The following is an 18845-nucleotide window of genomic DNA, read 5'->3' as shown; positions in this document are numbered from 1 at the left end:
AAGTGCTGAAGCAGAACTACTCAAAGAGGAAAATGACGCAGCGGAATGAGTGGGAGAATTCTGCCACGGAGATGCGAGTTTGCGAACGCATGCTCAATGCGTGTGCTTTTGGGACTGCCCAGCCTGCGGAGTGTGTGATCTCCTGCACGTACGGCCCGTGCATTAAACCGCCAGATGGCGGCATGCAGGCAGGAGACGAAGTGGAGTTATCCACGACCGAGGCGCAGTAAGTGCGACTCCGCGGACTCCGCAGGCACACGGCAGTGAAGGCAGTCAGGGAAGTGGCGTCTGAAGAGCTACACTACTCGCCGGTGTTGCAGTGACATGACTTTTGCAGAAGTCAAAATCGTAAGGTAAGAACCAATCACCCTACGAATCAGAGCTACTGTTTCTACTGGTGCTGCGGTAACTGCTACTTTTTAAGCAAAAGTGATACAAACTTATAGCTAACAGGGAAAGCACCTAGAAAGGCTTGAGCTCGCAGTGTTGGTACTTTCTCGGCAGATACCAAGGATGCAGCATTTTCATCATATTGGCTCTGTACCTTCACAGGAATACTAGGAAAAGCCAGCACTCGAAGAGACATCGGAAGAAAAGTTTTTATTTTAAAAATTATTATTATTATTATTATTGTTATTATTATTGTTATTATTATTATAGTTTTCGCTTACAACAGTTTTTTTTTTAATATATACAGTTTAGAACAGTTTATTGAAATTGTGTTGATGTAGATAGCCTGACACGCTTTCAATATCCCCACACGCGCACATGTGTGTGTATACACACACACACCTGGGATTTGATACACACCTGGGATTTGACTGTTCCCCATAGCAAGCTATCACATTCACTGACGGTAAAAACGTAGTCCATATGTAGATGGCGAACCATCCGTTTTGGAGGCAGATTGTTTTAGTGGTATTTTAAATTTAGTTCTCAATTAGTAGCTATGTTCTTATCAAAACTTAAATAAAAATCAGCCGTCATAGTTAAAGTAAAGTTTACATCAGGATGAACTTCTTTCCAATAATAGATGATATTGCTTATTAATTCTTAATTTGCAACAGAGTTGTAGAAAAGACACAGAAGTTGCCGCGCACCAGCGTTTATAATTTACAAGGTTCAGGCTGACAGTCTGCAGGTTCAGTCCAGGAGTAACCTGTGTTTCCCATATCCTCTAACAGTTCAGTTGTGGGACGTTTTGTGATAAAGTTACTAACATCCCAAACGGCGTTTTTGTGGGAGGGGGGTTATCCGGGTGCTCCGAGAATCTCTGTGCGGGTGGGGCGCAGACGTGGCAGTCCTCTTCCCGTCCTCTGAATGACGGATTACTGGAGACTAATTTGCTAATTATTCTTCAAAGCCGTCTACAGTCAAACTTACATGTTTATTTCAGTCTAGCTTTATTGTGTATAGTCAGTTCACCTACTTTGCTGTAAGTCTCCCTTTTAAACTTACAGCGATAGCTGAAACGGCGATGGGAAGTGTACGTTATTGGGTATCTAATAGTATCTGTACTATTTGTACAGTGTATAGTACTACTGTTTGGTGTACTGCTGTTTGAGATTGTGATTTAGTGACAAAGGGACATTGTCAGCACATTTTTGGCAATATTTAGGCAATATCCCCATAACCACTGTAAAGTCCTGTGGGGTGAAGGTGCGGGATCCCACATGATAAATCTATTACGTGTATTTTTTAAAAGCTTCAGTTACAGTAAACTGTTCTCCGGGCACTGCATATCCAGGACTTTACGGAAGCCGGAGGCGGTTTAAACAGCGACATTGTTACCCATAAATCACGGTTCTGTCAACAAAAGCAAGTTCTGCAGGATCTCTCTGCATCGGCCGACGTCAGGCTGAAAGCTCAGGACCCCTCTGCTCTGTGGCCGTTTGAGGACACGTGTTGGCAGCGGCCGCGCAGTGAGGCGAGGCTTAGGCTGCCTTCCACAATGATGAGTTAAAGTGCAGCATACCAGATTTCCCATCCTACGCTTCTGGAATTCTTATATATTCAAACAAATTAGTAAATAAAAAAATTCAAACTGGAAATTGAACAGACATAAACAGGTGGCTATGAAAACATATTTTGTGAATTTTGTTTTTAACAGTAAGTGTATCCATTAGTTTTAGGTTTATTTCTGGTCGTTTTCTGCACGTCTTACCTTTTTAAAATGAGGCCAATACCATCTTCTGTAGGACAAAGTAGCTGAACCCACTTGTGTGTTTCTGCTAGTCTCTACATGGGGAGATTATATTTGTACTGTATGTCTGTGAAAGAGGTCTTTTAACTTAACATTAGAAACACGTTCACTGCAGGCCTAATAGGTTCAGTCTTGTGCCAAAGGACACAGGAAGCAGCTGTATCTGTCTGGACTGCATGAGTGTCAGGTGTGCAAGTGCAAGACGGCAGGTTAGTAAAACACACAGCTACACCTGGATTAGCGAATGAAGCTGTCTGTAAGCACTCATCGGTGTCCCCGGTGTTCAGATTTGACCCTGTCTGCAGTTCCAGGCCACAGGGTCACGCCCTGAGATCATTCCTCCTGGTTCTGTGTGACATTACCAGGTTGATGGGCATTGGTCCCTTCTGTGCCTCTTTGCTATGATTGGCTGACCAGAGTGATAGCCCCTGACAATAGCTATGAGAGAGCTCTGGCAGTTCTCGTCTGGGGCTGTTTAGGGTCATGTGTGGGTCATAACCACTGACCTCTGATTTCCTGCTGAGATGCTGAAATTGGGCTGGACGTGGTAGGCCATGGGCATCTCTCTGTTCCAATAGTACCTTTAGTCACAGTGCTGCGTGCTGAACTTTCCAGGCCAATTTTTGCCCAATATTAGGTACACCCTCCTCCTTTCCTCCAAGCCAAACCCCAGATAAGGTCTCGTTGGTGTGAGCGTGGGGGGTTTTCAGTTATCAGTGTGATCTCTGAGAGCAGAGAGGCGTCACTGGCTTGGCGGAGGCAGGCGTTTGGGCGGGCTTGCCTGTGCTTGCACCGCTGCTGTACGCCAGCAGGGTGGGGCTGTGGCTGTCACCAGGAGGGAAATGGAGAGGCGTCTGCTGACCTTTGCATGAGTGGCAGATACGGCTCATTAATATTGTAAGCATGTCTGCACTCTGTTTTGGTTATCCATAATTATTACTGCTGTGGGTCCTGTGGGGTAGAAATGCAGAGTTTAAGCTTTAAATGTGGAGTGTTGGAGGCACTCCCTCCGTCTCACTCTGACTGAGCTGGAATTCCTCTCTTTATCACAGACTTAACATTAAATTCCATACAGATCATCTGCCTCAGGTCACTGAAATTTCCCTGTTCGGTTATGCTATGAGAAAGAGCAGGTGTGCGGTAGTTTGTTAGTGGGGAGGAGTGAGCAGGTGAGTTAGTTTGGCTGTGTAAATGAGTGAGCAGGTGAGTTAGTTTGGCTGTGTAAATGAGTGAGCAGGTGAGTTAGTTTGGCTGTGTAAATGAGTGAGCACGTGAGTTAGTTTGGCTGTGGAAATGACTGAGCAGGTGAGTTAGTTTGGTGAGTTAATTTGGTATGTGTGGGCAGCAGTGTAGCATAGGAGGAGGATGTAGCAGGAGCAGGACTCGTAACTGAAAGGTTGCTGGTTCGATTCCCCACGGTAGCACTGCTGCTGTACCCTTGGGCAAGGTACTTAACCCACAATTGCCTCAGTAAAATATCCAGCTGTACAAATGGATAACATTGTAAAACGTGTGATTGCTGTAAGTCTCTGGATAAGAGTGTCTGCTAAATGCCAATAATGTAATGTAGTGTGCGTGTGTGTGTGTGTGTGTGTGTCTGCCTGTCTGTCTGTCTGTGCGTGTGTATCTGTCTGTCTGTCTGTGTGTGTCTAAGTCTAATGTCTCTCCCTCTCTTTCTTGCAGAGTGTCCAGGATGGTTCTGGGAGAACTCTGCTGTATGCTGGTGCTCAGCTGTCTACTCCAGGCCTCTTCTGCTCATACTGACTTCTTCACCTCCATCGGTGAGATCTATCCCTCTCTCCTCTTCTCTCTCCCTCCTCACCCCCCCCTCGCTTCACTCCTCATAGAAAGCACCTTGCTGTCCTGCCTGTTCAAAGCTGCGCTGGTCTGCGTGAATCTCCGAGTTTAAACTATTTAACATCTACATCTCACCAGTGTCTGTAATATGCACAGCAGGTGACCCCTGATAATGTCTGAATGGATGGAACAATAAGCTGGCTGTGTATGGAGGGTGGTGTTAGGCAGGGTTTGTCTGTCCTTTGCTGTCACACAGCGGCGGTGTCTGTGATTGTGAGCTCACTGAGTTTAGTGCATTACAGTCTGTGCAGCAGACGCACAGCTGGGTCACAGTAATGCTAAGTGTGTGCAGACAGGATAAATAACAGCAGCAACCGAAACCCCGAAACGGAAACCACAGACACTGTAGAAATGGGTTCACCGGTGCAAGCTGATGATGTCATTCTCCCGCTATGGTGTAGTAGTGGCCTCCAGGGGGCACTGCTCCTCACTGCTGGTGCCTCAGCCATTGATACCCACTGAGCATCAGGTGGATGCCTCCTCTCTGATCCAGAGGAGAGGAAGCTCCATACTGCACTGTAGTTTGTGGTTGTTACTAAACCTGAAAAACTACATTTTAAGCATCATTTCCACAAGTCAAAGACTGTTAAGTACATGCATTCAGCTGTATAAGAACACATTTCAGTCCTCAGCAGTGCACTGAATACTGCCTGAAATTAATATAACATATAAGTAATGCGCTGCCCTGAGGTGAATATGTTGTCTGAAGTGTCTCTCACCCTTATTTCCAGTTTTTCAGAAGGTTGTTCTTGGTATAAATGAATAATGGTAATAATGAATTCAGTCTGGCATGATATGTTTGACAGTCATGTGTATGTTATTCCTCCGCCCACCTGTGGATATGGTATGACATCATATCTTCTCTTAAAGAAGGATTTTTTATCAGTACTCTTCTTATTAATTCTGTGCTGTCACATTTATTAGCCCAGGCTGAGCTCATTATTTTACAAGCGTCTGTAAACTGTGTTATTTTAGTTTGTCAATGTGAATTGCATTTCTCCCAGTAAAATAAACTAGTAACTAAAAGAGTGTGAGTAACAGACAGCTTTCCTGGTGTTGTGTTCCCGGCTCTCCACTGGCCTTGGCGTCTTCCTGTGCCACTCCCTGACGGTGTGGCGGTGTCCCGCAGGTCAGATGACCGACCTGCTGTACACAGAGAAGGACCTGGTCACGTCTCTGAAGGACTACATCCGCGCAGAGGAGAGCAAGCTGGAGCAGGTGAAACAGTGAGTGACCCGCCCAGAGACCGGCTGCAGGCCGAGTCCTGCAGACACACCTTTAAACGTGTCAGGCTTTGAGTATGTTCGGTTAAGTGAGTTTGTTTGGTTGAGTGGGTTTGTTCAGTTCATGGTGTAAGACGCACGGTCTGATGGAGCTGTAGGAGGGCGGTCCCACTCCCCAGTCTGCCCGTTTGTCTCCAGGTGGGCGGAGCAGCTGGACACGATGACAGCCACTGCCACGGAGGACCCCGAGGGCTTCCTCGGTCACCCGGTCAACGCCTTTAAGCTGATGAAGAGGCTGAACACGGAGTGGGGCACCCTGGAGAGCCTGGTGCTCAAGGACACGGCCAACGGTCAGAGCTGCAGAGACACGCCCTGCCTTTCCACCCAGAGGCCTGCTTCATTCCCAGAGTAACGCAACCAGGCTGCTGCCACGGTGTGCATCTTTGCAGCAGTGGGAACAGCCAGCAGAGGGCCGCATTGTGCAGTAGGGTTAGATAACTGGGTTGCCGGTTTGAATCTCTTTTGGGAGCACCCCTGACCAAAGCACTCAACACCAACAGCTTTAGTACATGCTCAGCTCTAACTAGATGATATGGTAAATTAAAGCTACCTGAGTCGACCATTAGCAAATCAAATAATTTACCCTGTTCACGGTCTCTCTGCACCTGTTACAGACAGATACTACAGATACCTTGTGGTATAGTTAGAGTCGCTGATCACTGATCACTGAATTGTAGGATATAGATTTTCATATGGAATTGTGCAATCAGCATAGAATTTTCATTTTAAAAATGGAATAAAGCAGTATGTTGGACAGGGAACTCAGTTCCCTGAATAACAAGGGAAATAAGGGAGAGACTACAGAGAATTTGGCACTTATCCGCAGATGATTTTTGAAGCTTATTTTAATACATGATGAATGACACAGAACATAGAGCGTGTTATGCAAGCTGTGAGGTAAGGCTGTGAAGAGTATCATTGATGCAGTCCATGTGATCATGACTCTTGACCCCCAGGCTTCATCTCCAACCTGACCTCCCAGAGGCAGCACTTTCCCAACGATGAGGACCAGGTCGGAGCAGCCAAAGCCCTCCTGAGGCTGCAGGACACCTACCGGCTGGACTCCAACACCATCTCCACCGGGAACCTGCCTGGTGAGGGACGCACACCTCAGCCAATCACACATTCAGACTATCAGCCAATTAGCCAATCAGCTGGCCTGCCCGTCAATCAGTCAGCGAATCAGCCAGTCAGCCAGTCAGTCAGTTTGTAAAAGGCACCATACCAAGTATAATCAAGCGGTTACAGAGTACTTCAGAGGATACTGTTTCCAAACTACACTTTTCCAAACTGTAAGTAACTGTGTGTGTGTGTGTGTGTGTGTGTGTGTCCTCCACAGGTGTCAGGTACAAAAGCGCCATGACGGTGGAGGACTGCTTTGAGTTGGGAAAAATTGCCTACACGGAGGTGGACTATTACCACACGGAGCTGTGGATGGCCCAGGCCCTGAAGCAGCTGGATGAGGGCGAGGAGTCCCCCATCGACAAGGTCACTGTGCTGGATTACCTCAGCTACGCCATCTACCAGCAGGGGGAGCTGGAGAGGGCCCTGGAGCTGACCAAGAGGCTGCTCAAACTGGGTGAGCCGCTGCTGCAGTGCGAATGTGGTCAGCTTACCCTTAACGCAGGACAGTGGAGGCATGCTGGCTTCACCAGCCTCTCTTTCACTGCTGGAACCTGAACTAGGCAGAGGCTGAGGTTCTGACTCAGAGTGCCTTTATGCCTGGTGGTGGCAGAGTGCATGCAGGTCAGACAGGCTGCAGAACAGTATCCCTGCATGCGTTTGGCTGGTTCTGGCTCTGATGGCGGAGGAGGAGCTGTTCTCACACTGAGTGTGGCAGAGATGCTCGTGTGTTTCGGCTGAAGATGAGAATGCAGCGTGTCTGTGTGGCCGTGTGTTTGCAGATCCTGCTCACCAGCGCGCCAATGGCAATGTGAAGTACTTCGAGCACCAGCTGCAGAAGCAGAGGAAGACTGAGGAAAGCGAGGAGAGGGAGAAGAGGGACACGGAGACCAGCAGGGGGCGCTCTAATGACTACCTCACAGAGAGGCAGAAGTATGAGCAGCTGTGTCGCGGAGAGGGAGTGAAACTGGTGAGGAGCAGAGTGATCTCACACTCTCACACACACACACACACACACACTCTCACACACACACACACACACACACTCACACACACACTCACACTCACACACACACACACACACACACACACACACACACACACACACACTTCTTCACAGATTCGGAGAGGACGGTTTCTCTCCTTAGTCCCTCTCATCCCAGGCGCTGGCGGGCATGGTGTTGGCGCGGACCCTGGAATTCGCTGGCACTGCCCAGCCTGGCACGCCAACAGCTGCCCAGTCATGCAGTCAAGTTAAACACATCAAATAAAGCACACAGAGCTTACACAGAGCTTACTGCAGCCGTCAGCAGGAGGGAGTGTGAGTGTTTCTGTACGTGTGTGAAGGTGTGTAGTGGATTGTATTGTGTGTAAGTCTCTCTCTCCCCCTCCCCACAGACTCCCCGCAGACAGCGCCGTCTCTCCTGCCGTTACTTTGACAACAACCGCCACCCCCGCTACCTGCTGGGTCCCATCAAGCTGGAGGATGAGTGGGACCGCCCACACATCGTCCGTTACCATGACATCATAACTGACAGCGAGATCGCGAAGATCAAGGAGCTGGCGAAACCCAGGGTGAGTCCAGCTCCCAGGGAGGGCGGTTCCATGAGCGGGGACATGGGGGCGGGACCAGGGGGTGGGGCCATGAGGGCGGGTCATAAGGGCGGGGCTAGAGGCTAGAGTCATGACATCACTACTGAGGATTTGAAATGCATATTTACACTGAGCTGCTTAGCATTTTTAACTGATACCATTGAACAACCAGGAGAGGGTAACAGAAATTGAACTCGGCAGTGCATATACATTCCGGTGTACCCTGTGGGTCAGGAGCTGCTGCTCCTGCTGTGGGAAAGTAGAGGTCACTCAGAGACCCTCAGAGACCTCCCAAACAGTGAGGGGTGAGGGGTGAGTCCTGCCTGCAGAGGTGTGAACACACGCAGCCTGCCAGGCTCTGTCAGGGAGATTAATGTCAGCTGCACTCAGATGTGAGCTGAATCCCTGCTGTGTTCGAGCACAAACTGCTGTCTGATCATCCCATAATGAGCTTTTGTCATGAGCCTGGGGCCTGCGCTTCAAACTGGAGGAAGACTCTAGGGAACCGGGGGTAGGGCACAGTGTATCTTAGCTCAGTGTGGAGAGGGGTGCAGTGTAGCTTAGCTCAGTGTGGAGAGAGGGGCACAGTGTAGCTTAGCTCAGTGTGGAGAGAGGGGTGCAGTGTAGCTTAGCTCAGTGTGGAGAGAGGGGCGCAGTGTGATGTAGCTTAGCTCAGTGTGGAGAGAGGGGTGCAGTGTAGCTTAGCTCAGTGTGGAGAGAGGGGCGCAGTGTGATGTAGCTTAGCTCAGTGTGGAGAGAGGGGTGCAGTGTAGCTTAGCTCAGTGTGGAGAGAGGGGTGCAGTGTATCTTAGCTCAGTGTGGAGAGAGGGGCACAGTGTATCTTAGCTCAGTGTGGAGAGAGGGGTGCAGTGTAGCTTAGCTCAGTGTGGAGAGAGGGGTGCAGTGTAGCTTAGCTCAGTGTGGAGAGAGGGGTGCAGTGTATCTTAGCTCAGTGTGGAGAGAGGGGTGCAGTGTAGCTTAGCTCAGTGTGGAGAGAGGGGTGCAGTGTATCTTAGCTCAGTGTGGAGAGAGGGGTGCAGTGTAGCTTAGCTCAGTGTGGAGAGAGGGGCACAGTGTATCTTAGCTCAGTGTGGAGAGAGGGGTGCAGTGTGATGTAGCTTAGCTCAGTGTGGAGAGAGGGGCACAGTGTAGCTTAGCTCAGTGTGGAGAGAGGGGTGCAGTGTAGCTTAGCTCAGTGTGGAGAGAGGGGTGCAGTGTAGCTTAGCTCAGTGTGGAGAGAGGGGCACAGTGTAGCTTAGCTCAGTGTGGAGAGAGGGGTGCAGTGTAGCTTAGCTCAGTGTGGAGAGAGGGGTGCAGTGTAGCTTAGCTCAGTGTATCAGTGTGGGGGGGGTGGGCAGTGTAGCTTAGCTCAGTGTATCAGTGTGGGGGGGGGCAGTGTAGCTTAGCTCAGTGTATCAGTGTGGGGGGGGCAGTGTAGCTTAGCTCAGTGTATCAGTGTGGGGGGGGGGGGGGCAGTGTAGCTTAGCTCAGTGTATCACGGGGGGGGGGGGGGGGGCAGTGTAGCTTAGCTCAGTGTATCAGTGTGGGGGGGGGCAGTGTAGCTTAGCTCAGTGTATCAGTGTGGGGGGGGGGGCAGTGTAGCTTAGCTCAGTGTATCAGTGTGGGGGGGGGGCAGTGTAGCTGTGAGTGCAGGCACAGGGAGAGGTGATGCAGGGCCTCACAGCACATCTGTGCTGCTGTAGGACTGTGCTGGGGGCTGGGCTGCGGTGTGGAGCAGGGTAACTGAGGTAGCACAGGGCAGGTGAGGTGGCACAGGGCAGGTGAGGTGGCACAGAGTGGTCGTGGTGGCACAGGGCAGGTGAGGTGGCACAGGGCAGGTGAGGTGGCACAGAGTGGTCGTGGTGGCACAGGGCAGGTGAGGTGGCACAGGGCAGGTGAGGTGGCACAGGGTAACTGAGGTAGCACAGGGCAGGTGAGGTGGCACAGGGCAGGTGAGGTGGCACAGAGTGGTCGTGGTGGCACAGGCTGGTTGAGTCGGAGCGGAGTTAAGGTCACAGCACAGGGCAGCCGCAGAAGTGGCGGGTGTGGGGCAGTGGGGTGTTAACCCTGAGAGCGGCAGCAGGGAGCAGCCAGTGTGTGGGTGCTGTGTAACCGCCTTTCCTCTCGGCCGGTTGGCTCCACAGCTGCGCAGGGCCACCATCTCCAACCCCATCACAGGTGTGCTGGAGACCGCCCAATACCGGATCAGCAAGAGGTAAGGCCTGCAGGTGTGGGGCGGGGCCATCACAGCTCATCAACATAACCCTGCCTCCATAACCCCACCAAACTCCACCCCCACCACCTCCTCTCCGCATGCTTTGGCCGGCTCACTCCTCAGCAAAAGCCCCTCCAAACGTGCTCAGGCCAGGAAACCCTGGAGCTGGACAGAGGCAGCTGCAGTGGTTGAGTGGTATTATATTATAGTTCTGTGTTAATAGTGCTGAATCCATCCCATCACTCTGTTCTTGCTCAGGAGTGCCGGTGCTGCTCTGGATGCAGCCATAGGAGGGATTAAAGTACAGCTTTTACTTCACTTCCTCCATGGTGAATTCCTGTATTAACATCATGGCTGTGGGCCTGGGTACGACAGGGGCGGTCAGGCCTGGTTCTCCGTGGTTCCAGTGGAATTGGGCAGGGCTGCTGTGGTTCTGAGCAGAGTGTTAGCAGTGACAGGGTGTGTCAGGGTCTGGAGGCTGTCCCTGTTGTACCAGCTTGGCCAGCTTTAGCATTGCGTTGAAAGCCAGTCTGTGACCGGCTCTCTCTCCTTTGTTTCTCTCCATTTCTCTTTCTGTCTCTCTGTTGCTGTTCCCTGGAAACTAGCTAAGTCGCGCCACTGTGCATGACCCCCAGACTGGGAAACTCACCACCGCCCAATACAGAGTCTCCAAGAGGTAAGGGGTCAAAGGTCACCAGTGTAAGAAGTCCCCGGCTCCTGTCCCTCCCTTGGCATCATGCAGTCCCCTGGCCACTGGCCTGCGAGACACAGTGGCCAGACACTGTGTGAGGGCCATCTCCGATTCAGACAGCTCAGAGCTCTTAGCTCCTGGGACAGTAGCGTTTCTACAGAGCAGTCCTTAAAGAACTGAGCTTGTGGTGGAGAGGTTGCAGGTTTGACTCCAGGAAGATGTGCTTTGAGTTAGGCAATTTCCCTAAATTACCTCAGTGTTACACTTTTACATGATCTGGTAATATTTTCATGGATTTACAAGGATTTAGCATTTAGTGTTATTCAGGATTTCCCATTTAGCATTTAGTAGAGTGTACTGTTACTCAGTTTCAGAAGTTCTACAGAAGTCTGGGAAATGGTACAGTAAGAGCATGCGATGGGGGCATGGGGAGATTCCCGGGTCGCCTGCTGGGGGTGCTGGGGCCTCTGGCTGTCCCGGTGTCCGGTGATGGTGCTGGGGCTTCTGCCTGTCCCGGTGTCCGGTGATGGTGCTGGGGCTTCTGCCTGTCCCGGTGTCCGGTGATGGTGCTGGGGCTTCTGCCTGTCCCGGTGTCTGGTGATGGTGCAGGCCAGACACATGCTCTGTCTGCCCTGCAGGGGCACAGCTCCTCCATCCTCCTGTGGGCTGCTTCTCTAAGGCTTAAATACGAACCCCACCTCAAATTGAGTTATTGAGTTTGGGCAGTAGCTCCTGAGCAGACAGCGCTATAGACAGTTCTTTCCTGCAAGGCTGAATGTTTATATGAAATTTAGCGAAGTTTGTGAATGTGACTTCCAGAACCTACAATCTACATGAATAATGCACTGCAATGCAAAGCTATTATTCAGTTGATAGCCGCTTAAGTTGATGTTAAAGATGATGAAACACCTCTGGTTGCTGGCTGGAGGGACACAGGCCTCTGAGGCAAGACTGATTAGACCGGTGGTACAACTGTTAGTACGTCAGTTTTCGGGCGAGGTTCCTTATAGGCACCTAAATAAAGGGGTAAAAACCAGCAGTCTTACCCTCTTTGCTCTTTTTAGCAAGTTTACAGGTCTAAAAATACCGCTCTCGTCCCGCACAGTCTCCCTGTGTTTCTGTGGCTCTTCTCTGCTCCCTCATTAGCCCAAGTCCTCGTCCGTCCGTCTGCCTGCCAGTGGCCACATGCAGGCTCCTGGGCGTGGCTGTGTGTAACCTGGGCTCAGGGTTTTTCCGCAGCCTTGATTTCCTGGGTTTTAGTCTGTATGTCCTCCACTGACTCTAGGAAAACACGCTGTAGCAAGTAGATCTGATTGACTGAAGGGCTCCACTCACAGAGTGCAAGCACACTTGATGTGTGTGCGCATATGTGTGCGCATGTGTGTGTCTGAGAGTGTGTGTGTGTATTTCAGGGTTATATGGCAGATTTGGGGCAAGTCCACATACACCCCTCTGAACTCACTTCCTGAGAACAAAAGTGTTCCTCTCTGAAGGTTCTGTGGTTACGGTGTAGACCATATAAAGCTGTGTAAGATCTCCATAGAAACGCTTTCAGCATACAAAAAAACCAAGTTACTCACACATGATAAACACTTATTTTCTATTATTCAGTAGAAACATCTGCAATAAAGCTATGAAAATGAAGCAAAGTCACACTAAACAATGTAGGAAATAAACCAAAGCAAGCCTGTCCAATGTTTCCTAGATTATTCAATTCAGCGTTTTCCTGTGTTTTCCATCCTGTTTTAGCTTGTTTATTTATTACATTACATTACAAATGACAAATTACATAAAATTTTTAATTGAAAGGAGTCTCTTTTGTTTGTTCCCATGGACAGGATTGAAAATGGAATTTTATTCTGCAGCAGAAATAAGTGGTAAATTGCAGAATGTAGGCGGGGAAAGGGCAGGGCGGACAGTGCGGATGTGTGGAGCTGTGCTTTGGCTCCTCTATGGCCTTTAAACAGGACTGTTTCTTAGAGCCGCAACTGCAAAAAATTACACATCATAGCACACTTCATGTAACCATGAATAAACAGTCACTGAATTGGTTAATCAGAGTTCATTTACTGTTGTACCCTTCATAAAAAATGGTTTTACAGACAACTACAAAGAAAAGTGATTGCCAAATAATGGGAAAAACAACCCAGCAACTAAATAAGGATAGATATAAATGTACATGATTAAATAATCAAAGGTAACGAGGCAGATAAAGAGATAAAGATAAAGATGCAGAGATAAAGAGAAGAGTTGCAGAGAGACACAGAATGGCACAGAGAGAATGATGGTGAGAGATACTGTACATACAGCTGAAGGTTGCACAGTGCAGGCTTGTGTGTGTGTGTCTGTGTGTGTGTGTGTGTGTGTGTATGTGTGTCTGTGTGTGTGTGTGTGTATGGTGTGTGTGTGTCTGTCTGTCTGAGTGTGTGTGTGTGTGTGTATATGTGAGTGTGTGTGTGTGTGTGTGTGTGTGTGTGTGTGTGTGTGTGTGTGTATGTATGTGAGTGTGTGTGTGTGTGTGGTGGCAGGGATGTAATGATCAGTAAAGGTTAATATGACCAGCAGGCCCCCGTGCAGTGGTCTGGCCTGTGGAGCATAATCTGAGGCAGGGGAGAGTCAGGGGTGTGGTCAGAGAGAGATGGGTGTGGCCATGTAAGGAGGTTTGTGGTGAAAAGGGATGTAAGCGCTGAGAGTGTGAACGTGTCCACTGGCACGTTGCACAGACGCACCCGGGAGAGACGTCAGCGCTCACACATCTGCTCCCCATCCCGCAGCTGATTCGACATCCTGTTTGGCTGCTGCCCCCAATTCTCTCCTCTGCCTCCCTTTGAATCCCCCTGCCTCCCCCTGACTCCCCCTGAGTCCCTCTGACTCCCCCTGCCTCCCCCTGACTCCCCCTGAGTCCCTCTGACTCCCCCTGAGACCCTCTGACTCCCCCTGAGACCCTCTGACTCCCCCTGAGTCTCTCTGACTCCCCCTGAGACCCTCTGACTCCCCCTGAGTCCCTCTGACTCCCCCTGAGACCCTCTGACTCCCCCTGAGTCCCTCTGACCCCCTCTGCCTGATGCTCTCATTCCCTCTTGATCTTTTTTAACCGTTAGAATTGCATGCAAGCCACTGGCCCACTTAATACGTAATATTTAACACCCCATTTAACTGGCCCTGTGTGGTAAATAACAACATGAAACAGCAACAGGGACCTTCATTCTAAATGTGTGTGTTTGTTCATGCATCTGCATAAAGAGCTCATTCAGGAAATTTAAAGGTGGGGGAGGGGTGTGTACACTAAAATTTCACTAGAATTTCAGTCAACACAGAGTAGACATCTGTTTACATTCAGAATTCCTGCATACCTCTCCCTGCCTGCACTGGGGTAATGGTTATGTTGGAAATGTAGCTTATTTAGTCCAGACTGTTTGTTTATATCTGACCTGTGCTGGGTGGAAGCCCTGATGCTGGTGTCTCTGTCTCTGTTCAACCCTTTCCTCCCCTGCTGCAGCGCGTGGCTGACGGGCGATGAGCACCCGGTGGTGGCTCGGATTAACCAGCGCATAGAGGACCTGACCGGGCTGGACATGAACACCGCCGAGGAGCTGCAGGTGCGCCTGCGTCTGCGTCTGCGCCTGCGTCTGCGTCTGCGAGGGGACGGCGGGCGGGGGCAGGGCTAACGCCCGCTGTACGCTGTGCTGTGAACACGAAGTGGCGCTTTAGCTTTTAAAGTCAGTTGACTATGATAACACTGTAGGGCTCATCTCTCTTATATCTCTGAGTGGAGACATTGGGGTCATTCTGCATCTCTCTCTTTCTCTCTCCCTCTGTCTCTCTCTTTTTGCCTACGTTTAACTCTCTCTCACACTTTTTCTGTCTTTCTTCCCTCCTTTCTGTCTGTCTCTTATTTATATCTTTTCTATTTCTGTCCACAGGTGGCGAATTATGGTGTGGGAGGGCAGTATGAGCCTCACTTTGATTTTGGACGGGTGAGTGGACACTGACCCATCCCACCTGCTTCTGTAGGGTGGGAACATTTGTGTATGTGTGTGTGTGTGTGTGTGTCAGTGTGTGTATGTGTGTGTGTGTGTGTGTGTGTGCGTGTGTGTGTGCATGTGTGTGTGTGTGAGCGTGTGTGTGTGAGTGTATGTGTGTGTGTGTGTGTGTGTGTGTGTGTGTGTGTGTGTGTGTGTCTGTGTGTGTATGTGAGCGTGTGTGTGTGTGTGTGTGTGTGTGTGTGTGTGTGTGTGTGTGTCTGTGTGTGCGTGCGCATGCAGCAGAGCTGTTTGTAGTACAGGTGAATGGAATCTGAAATGCAGGTGATGTGACCATAAACAGTGTCACTCACTGTGACCCTTGTGTTTCTCCACAGAAGGATGAACCAGATGCCTTTAAAGAGCTGGGCACAGGGAATCGCATTGCAACCTGGCTCTTCTATGTGAGTGGCTCTGAAACTCTCTGATAGGCAGCTCACCCCAATCGCCATGTCCTGCTCCCTGAAACAGACTCTCTGATAGGCAGCTCACCCCAATCGCCATGTCCTGCTCCCTGAAACAGACTCTCTGATAGGCAGTTTATCCCAGATTGCAGCTCTGGCGCCCTCTGGCTGTTGAAACTGAAAGGCTTCTGCCAGTCAGAATTCCATGTGAATTCAGTCGTGTCTCAGAGTCTCTGCTCTGCGGCTCCTCCCGCTGCTCTCTGTCCCCTTTCAGCCCCCGTTCCTGTCTGCTGTCCCACATTCATGGCACAGGCGCCATGGCACAGTGTCACGCGGGTGGCGTTTGTGGGGGTTGTGGGGTTTGTGGGGGTTGTGGGGTTTGTGGGGTTTGTGGGGTTTGTGGCGTTTGTGGGGTTTGTGAGGAGGACGTGAGCGGCGCCTTGCCGCTGTGTGCAGGCTGCACGCTTCTCTTCAGTCCTCGCTGACTCTGTGTTCTTCTCTGCTGTAGATGAGTGATGTCGCAGCAGGCGGAGCCACAGTATTCCCAGATGTGGGCGCTGCAGTGTGGCCCAAAAAGGTAACACTGAACAAAGGTCTGTGTGTCTGTGAGTGCATATGTGCGTGTACGTGTGTGTTTGTGTGTGTGTGTGTGTGTGTGTGTGTGTGTATGATGTTAATCCTCAGGGTGGTGATTGTTAATGTGTGTGTTGCAGGGTACAGCAGTGTTCTGGTATAACCTGTTTCCCAGTGGGGAAGGAGACTACAGCACACGGCACGCGGCCTGTCCTGTCCTGGTGGGAAATAAATGGGGTGAGTTTCTCCCACTCACCCACTACTGCTCCTCACTGTACATACCACAGCCTCATAACCCGAGCGCTCCAAAGCCGAATCACAGCCTCGTACCCCGAGCGCTTCAAAGCCGAATCGCAGCCTCGTACCCCGAGTTCTCCGAATTGCAGTCATTACTGAATCGCAGTGGTTACTGAATCGCAGTCGTTACCGAATCGCAGTGGTTTCTGAATCGCAGTGGTTTCTGAATCGCAGTCGTTACTGAATCGCAGTGGTTACTGAATCGCAGTCGTTACTGAATCGCGGTTGTTACTGAATCGCAGTGGTTACTGAATCGCAGTCGTTACTGAATCGCGGTTGTTACTGAATCGCAGTGGTTACTGAATCGCAGTCGTTACCGAATCGCAGTGGTTTCTGAATCGCAGTGGTTACTGAATCGCGGTTGTTACTGAATCGCAGTCGTTACCGAATCACAGTGGTTACTGAATCGCAGTCGTTACCGAATCGCAGTCGTTACTGAATCGCGGTTGTTACTGAATCGCAGTGGTTACTGAATCGCAGTCGTTACTGAATCGCAGTGGTTTCTGAATCGCAGTGGTTACTGAATCGCAGTGGGTACTGAATCGCAGTCGTTACTGAATCGCGGTTGTTACTGAATCGCAGTGGTTACTGAATCGCAGTGGTTACTGAATCGCGGTTGTTACTGAATCGCAGTCGTTACCGAATCACAGTGGTTACTGAATCGCAGTCGTTACCGAATCGCAGTCGTTACTGAATCGCGGTTGTTACTGAATCGCAGTGGTTACTGAATCGCAGTCGTTACTGAATCGCAGTGGTTTCTGAATCGCAGTGGTTAATGAATCGCAGTGGGTACTGAATCGCAGTCGTTACCGAATCGCAGTGGTTACTGCAACCCTGTGCTCACAGCAGGGCCTTTAATACGTGATGTCACACTGAGCTGGCCTGTGCTCTGACGCTCTTCTCTCCTTCTCCAGTATCCAATAAATGGATCCATGAGCGCGGGCAGGAGTTTAGACGACCATGTGGCCTCCAGGAGGTGGATCGATGAGGGTCTGTGACCCCCCCCTTTCCCTGAAGACCCCAGGACCCTGGATCCTCAGACCCTGCACCATCAGCCTATGAACTGTGTCTCCCTCCACCCCACCCCTGAGACCAGGATCAGCTGTCGTTTCCCACAATCCTTCAGACCTTAAATAGCAGGTCTTTGGAGCGTGACACTTGCGTGTCCGTGTGTCTGTCCCCGTGCATTGTACATCACTCTTGTGCCCATGTGAAACTTCAGCCAGATCACCACAGCAGAGACGCTGACTGGAGGTGAATGTGGGCTGGTCTCTATACCACTCAACAACACAACTGTTACGCTGCCCCTCTCTGCCCCCTCATACAACACACTCAAACTGTCCCCCCATACAGCTGCCCATCTCATTTTGCTATCTGTCCACTGTCCTTCCGTCTGTCTGAATTCTCTCTCTGTCCCCTCTGACCCTCTCTCTCTTTCTCTCTGTCCCATCTGATCCTCTCTCTCTCTCTCTCTCTGACTCTCTCTCTCTGTGTCTCTCTCTCTGTCTCTCTCTCTCTGACTCTCTCTCTCTGTGTCTCTCTCTCTGTCTCTCTCTCTCTCTTTCTCTCTCTCTGACTCTGACTCTCTCTCTCCCTCCGACTCTCTCCTTTCTCTGACTCTCTCTCCCTCTCTCTGACTCTCTCTCTGACTCTCTCATTCTCTCTCTCTCTGACTCTCTCCCTCTCTCTCTCCTCTCTCTGACTCTCTCCCTCTCTCTCTCCTCTCTCTGACTCTCTCCCTCTCTCTCTCCTCTCTCTGACTCTCTCCCTCTCTCTGCTGTACCCTGCCAGCGCAGTGCTTGGTTACAGTGACAGGGACGGTGTTCGATTTTCGCTCAGGTTTCCAGACTCCTCTGAAAGCCTCAGCTGACCCCTGACCTCTGTCTTCTGCCTCTGCTCAGATTCAGGAAGAGCTCATGTTACAGCACTGAGGGCATCCTGCCACAGACAAAAGCATCAACATTTTAAAGCCCAAACCTCACCAAAGACTGTCTCACCTTTTGTTATACAGGTAACACATGCACTCATCTAGTGTAGTGATTGTGGTCATTGTGCTAGCTAGACTCATTTACATTTATATCATTTCATTTGTCATACTGAGCATATGGTAAGGTTACGTGAACAGCAGTACATATGAAAGACCTCAGACTACATTTGCACTAAAGTGTCAATGCTTCCCACAGTGCTGCAGTAAGTAGCATTACAGCCATATTGAAAATACAGACCAAGTGCTACAACAAGCATAACACCTTTAAACATAACTAAGACGTCAATGTACATAATACAAGTATTATAATACCCCCTAATGTTTTATGTGGAAAATAAGACCTAGGTCCCATGTAATAGCTGTTCTGGATTTTAGCTTAATGTCATACCTGCTCTCTACTCATCTGTCCAACATAATTCAGTCTGTTGGCTGAATATGAAAAATATGATTCATATTTGTGATATTTATTATTATTATTATTATTACTGTGACAGCTCTCATCCTTTTTGATGTTTCACTAAATGTTATCTTTGAGAGCCAGGTCCTGCCATGCAGGAGGGGTAATACACCTGTTAATCATTTCAGCACTGAACGGGCA

General features: G+C 49.9%; 1 protein-coding gene across 2 annotated transcripts; it reads left to right on the top strand.

Moving 5' to 3' along the window:
- The first annotated feature begins 282 nt into the window (after positions 1-282).
- Positions 283-17695, top strand: LOC118789794 (prolyl 4-hydroxylase subunit alpha-1-like). 2 transcript variants are annotated; one of them, XM_036546436.1, is made up of 16 exons: positions 283-353; positions 3887-3984; positions 5190-5286; positions 5482-5633; positions 6300-6437; positions 6683-6922; positions 7248-7435; positions 7864-8040; positions 10203-10273; positions 10884-10949; positions 14464-14563; positions 14888-14941; positions 15325-15390; positions 15899-15967; positions 16104-16200; positions 17175-17695. In XM_036546436.1, the coding sequence occupies exons 1-16, from the start codon at positions 325-327 to the stop codon at positions 17246-17248; spliced, it is 1716 nt and encodes a 571-aa protein (XP_036402329.1). In that variant the 5' UTR covers positions 283-324; the 3' UTR covers positions 17249-17695. The 2 variants fall into 2 exon arrangements, with proteins under 2 accessions (XP_036402329.1, XP_036402328.1); XM_036546435.1 differs by lacking the exon at positions 10884-10949.
- Positions 17696-18845: the final 1150 nt, after the last annotated feature.

This window comes from Megalops cyprinoides, chromosome 15 (assembly GCF_013368585.1).
Source record: "Megalops cyprinoides isolate fMegCyp1 chromosome 15, fMegCyp1.pri, whole genome shotgun sequence".
NCBI lineage: Eukaryota > Metazoa > Chordata > Actinopteri > Elopiformes > Megalopidae > Megalops > Megalops cyprinoides.
This window is presented reverse-complemented; position numbering and strand designations above follow the sequence as displayed.